Raw genomic sequence first — 4939 nt, forward strand, 5'->3', positions numbered from 1 at the left:
TCTTACCCCATTTAAACGTTTTTGAATCTTAATATGCAAATGTCCTCTGTATTTACATAGTCCATGCATGGTGTTGTTCGTGTTTAACTAGCTTACACGTCAGAATTATTACGCGACTCATGATAAAACTTGTCTACTCCCAGATGGCAGATATTGGGGATTGCTGTGCAGCTGGTTCTCCTGTTGGCAAGCTTCATCACCACTGCAGTGATCAGTTGGCATTATGACATGAAAGCACCCTTGGGGTAAGGATAGATAGTGTTTGATAGCCCTGACAATGTCGTCATAGTAAAAGCGGTGAAATATTTATTAATATCGCTTTCACAAAATAGCGCGTGTAAATAATGAATTTAAAGTTCGTATTGTATGACTTATGCTGACATATCCTCTTCCTCATGGCTTTGGCTTAAAATTACGATTTATATGATGTCGTTAAATGAATAGTCATTTGAATCTTCTGTACTAACTTTTACATTGCTGTAGGGGATTTCACAGAAATATCTACAGTTAACATTTACCATCCACAGGGACGACGATAAGTACTACATAAAGCCGTACTGTCGTATCGGGCCGTACTTGGTGGGAGTTACTGTTGGCTGGCTGCTGATCAAGATAAAACCGAAACAGACAAAGAATATGGTGAGCCAAACAAGTGTTTTTGCGATTGTGAGGCGTCATATAACTGCCGAACGAAGTGTGCTAGGACTACGAAAATTTGTGACTTTCCCCAATATTATGTTGGTAAGCATTTTACAAAAAAAAACATGAGTTTGTAATTTTTCATCTTGCCATGGCAGCGGGTTTCTAAAAGGCATATTTTACAAAATTTACTACTAGTCAGTTCAGTTTAATTAATGAGGTTTCAAGCTTTTCTTGCTGAACCACACTTGTTTTCCTATTTTATTAACATTCTATGTAATTGAATGTTACATTCGTGATTAAATTTTTATAAGTTATGCTAATTTGATGACGTCATAGGTCAAAATCCAAGATGGCGGACAATGTCATCAGCGACGAGACGGTAGAATCAGATTGTTTTACTAAAATTTCGTCAACATCTTTTTAACAAAACATATTCATATGAACATTTTTAGTCCAATTTCTATTGGGATTTGGCGTTATATGTAAAAATAGAAAATTCAAGCTCGGCGAGTCAAGATGGCGGACACATGACGTCATATTCTGACGTTATAAGACCTGGCAGACTTATATATCAATAAGATACTCTTAATACTCATATTTTTGTTTAATACCTTTAATTGTAGGGAGAATTTCCTATATAGACGGTTTTAGCCATTATGACGGCTAATTTTACGAATAACGATACTAAAAGAACGAAAACTATAAACCCCTAGGAATAAAAAAAAATCCTGGTCTAGATATAGGGTTGAAAGTCATCAACGCTTTGCTAATGCTCATCTATCTAAAGAAGACCACAAACGTGGGCAACAATGATAGTATTAACTTGCCTTTCCAAACCAGACCTCTCGCCTGCTGATGACTATTGGTTGGCTCGTTGCTGCTGCCTCTGCCATGGCTGTGTTGTATGCAACTTACGGCCAGTACCACGGCACTACTCTCCAGACGGAAGCCGAGAACGTTCTGTACCTGACTGTCCACCGTACCGTCTGGGCCATGGCGCTTGGCTGGATGGTTGTCGCATGTCATCATGGATACGGAGGTACTAACATAGCTTTGTGATTCAAAACAACAACAGTAAGTACACGACTAACGCAGGCAGGAGCCTGCGTTAGTCGTGTACTTACTGTTGTTGTTTTGAATCACAAAGCACAATATATTTTTTGGCGAATCAAACTTTTAATTGTATATTAGTACATCGTATGCATATTTGTCTAGTGCTTCATGTCTAGCGCGAAAAACCGTTAGGGCATTATTTTAAATAAGTCTCTGTTCTTTAATCTTTGACAAGCAGTATTTGCTTTATGTAAATCATCTAGAAGTTATATTCTTACGTTTAGCAGTCGTAATGTGCAACTCTGAAGGTACCATATCAAAATATTGTAGTCAGAAATACGAATAATTTTACCTGTTAAGTTGGATTGGATCACCATTTCCCATTAACCGTTGTGATGTACTCTGCTCACTACAGGAGTGGTGGACATCATCCTCTCCTGGGACGCCTGGGTGCCCCTGAGCCGACTGACCTACTGTGCCTACCTCATACATCTTCAACTGGTGTATGCAGTATACTTCACCTTGGAGGTGCCCATCCACTACACCACATTCACTATGGTACGTTAATGTACACTTCAGTAAAGAGTAAGTCAAAGCGACTAGCAAGTACATACATGTACTTGTACATTATGCAATCTGTCTTCCTGCTAATTAGTGCGTGCATTTGTGCTCTAATGAGTGCATGGCGGCCTTTGCGCTAAATTTATAGGCCTGCAGTTTCAAAAAAGACCATAGGGGGCCCAATTCTGCATTGCTTACTCTTCGGTCTCAATTGCTCTGTTGCCCATTCTTTTTTCCCACGCACAATTCCCGAGTGGAATGCCCTGCCTGGCACGGTTGTAAGCGCTCCCAACGTTGAGCACTTCCGTGCCAGGCAGGCGGCCTGCCCGCCCGCCCTAACCCGGGAGCCTCAGCTCCACCCCCTACTTTTGCCCCTCGCGGGGTCATTTGGGGGTATCTTATGCAGATGAAGGTATGTAGTCCCGGCCAGACTTCGAAATCTCAACTTTGTCCCGGTGAACTGCCGAATACTACGAGGGTACTTCTCAGTGTTTTTAAGAAAAGGTCATGACATCTATTATAGCCGCCGGTTCCCGGTTTGTTTCAAACTCAGAGTTTAAAAAAGATTCGGGGCCCGGCCGGGGGAAAATCTAGCCCGGTAGCTGCAGGGCATCCTACGGTGCGACGTAGGGGTCATGCCCGAAAGTGCAAAATAAAACAGCCCGTGACTGCCAGGCAGGGCCTCCTTTTCCAATTGTGACTTACCTGTAAGTAGTACTCTCTGCCCCAAGAGATATATACCACTAAATGTCACGACTATACCAGAACACGAGATGGTAAAACCGCTGCAATACCTTAGAAAGTCACCAGGGGCTCATTATAGCCTGCTTGGCGAAGTTAGACAAATAAGTATTCAGGTTTTCATTGTTTCACAAAAATCTTGTCCATCATACAAACTAGCGGGACTGAGTATCAAAGAACATATCACACCTAACTTTTGTCTCTTGTCTCATGACCACCGGTTGACTGACTTTCAACATCCGTCTGACTTTTTTCCAGATCTATTTCTTCTTGGGGAACGTGGCTCTATCCTACGGTTTAGCCTTCCTGGTGTCTGTGGCAGTGGAAGTACCATTGATGGGAGTGGAGAAAATCATCTTCAACAAATAACATTGTACTAAAGAATACCACATGACAGAAACCTTTTCAGCACGAAGGACAGGCGACCTATTCCTTATCGCCCTTCATATATCTGATTGTATATTTATAGTTAAGAAGGATTTGATATCAGAAAATGTAGATTTGCATGTAGTGTGGCTTTATCAGAAAATTGAATGTGGGTTTAGAATGTGTATTTCCTTCAGCAGCTTCTGAGGAAAATAACACTCACAGTGGGAAAGTATGACTAATAATTACAAGGGATTTGCCTTACACTAGAAGTGGAATCTGTGGAGCAAATTCACAAAAGAATTTAGTGTTTGCGTTCTTCAACTTTCACAAGATTAAGAATACTCTGGAAATGTACAATTTACATATTTTGTAAGACTTTGTTTTTTTGCTTTCTTCCTCTTCTGTATCCACTACAGTTGATGTTACTTCCCATAAACTAATGTAATATATCTTACGTTTATTACTTGCTACTCAAATAAATTCTGATTTTTTCTGCATAAATTCTGACCTGTCTACATATTGTGTCTCAAATATGAAACTATAATCATTATCCAATGCTTGTTACAGAATTTCTCATAATCTATGCAAATTATGACAGAATTTTCATAATCTGTGACCATTATTCTGCCTATCTTTCTAAGTTTACACCTTTTACCTTTTTTTATACAAGAGTCCTATCAATTGATGATTTTTATGTTCTTTTGAATGTTATGATATGGACCATGTGCCTGAAATAAACGATAAATAAGTGAATTGTATCAGTGTCTTATTCTTATGTAAAATAGACTCAAATTTTCATAATTTATATACATATGGTAGTATTAAGTTATAAGTAATATTTTTATTAAATGAGGGAGATTGGATTTTCGTGTTATTCATAATTGCTAAAACGTTTCTTTTCTAGTTGATTATGCAAACATATCTACTTCGACACCCAGCCTTTAATTTTAAATCATTGTTGCATTTATTACAAGTATGCGATTCCTGCCATGCAACAATGAAGAATGAGAAAATATCAACATTCCCATCACTTATGGTAAGCTTATGGTAAGTGTCAAATTTCCCATCAGCCATTACATATCAATATGGCGGCGCCCATGTTTGGGAGCAAAACCAAGATAAGTTTTTTTCAATCGCAAAACCTGTAGTGAAAATATTTGGTCTACCAAAGGTCAGTTTTCTTCTTCGGATGATATTTAGGTCGTTTCAACACTGAGTCACCAATCCCGACAACTGGCTTGGTCCTTTTTCAAAACAACACCTTCCGTGGTCATGATGGAACAATGTTATATTGACGACCAATAGCCTTGGTCAGCAGTTTGGGTAGTTCTGCCTATTCAGATCATCGCACGGCGCTTTATAGGTACTAACTCCATATAGGTTTGTATGTACTAACTCCCTATAACCGCATTGGTACTAAATAAACAAACTTTATAAATGGTTTGCGTTGGTGCTATAGGCCGTTCCTTACATGGTTCCGATTGATCCGTTTTATGAAAACTTGTAACTTTTCTGACAAGTGAAAAGTCAATTGCAGAAAAAACAAGGTGTGAGGAAATGTCTCTCTAAACCC

At 39.2% G+C, this 4939-nt stretch overlaps 1 protein-coding gene across 1 annotated transcript in view; it reads left to right on the forward strand.

Moving 5' to 3' along the window:
• The window catches only part of LOC118403425 (nose resistant to fluoxetine protein 6-like), a 15574-nt gene extending 11482 nt beyond the window's left edge, over window positions 1-4092 (forward strand). Inside the window, exons 12-17 of the mRNA XM_035802137.1 lie at window positions 61-65; window positions 144-245; window positions 528-639; window positions 1483-1681; window positions 2111-2253; window positions 3256-4092. Coding sequence (XP_035658030.1) covers window positions 61-65; window positions 144-245; window positions 528-639; window positions 1483-1681; window positions 2111-2253; window positions 3256-3366 — 672 coding nt within the window. The 3' untranslated portion in view covers window positions 3367-4092. The remainder of the gene's footprint in view (window positions 1-60; window positions 66-143; window positions 246-527; window positions 640-1482; window positions 1682-2110; window positions 2254-3255) is intronic.
• Window positions 4093-4939: the final 847 nt, after the last annotated feature.

Source organism: Branchiostoma floridae, chromosome 16 (genome assembly GCF_000003815.2).
Source record: "Branchiostoma floridae strain S238N-H82 chromosome 16, Bfl_VNyyK, whole genome shotgun sequence".
In the NCBI taxonomy this organism is placed as follows: Eukaryota; Metazoa; Chordata; class Leptocardii; order Amphioxiformes; family Branchiostomatidae; genus Branchiostoma; species Branchiostoma floridae.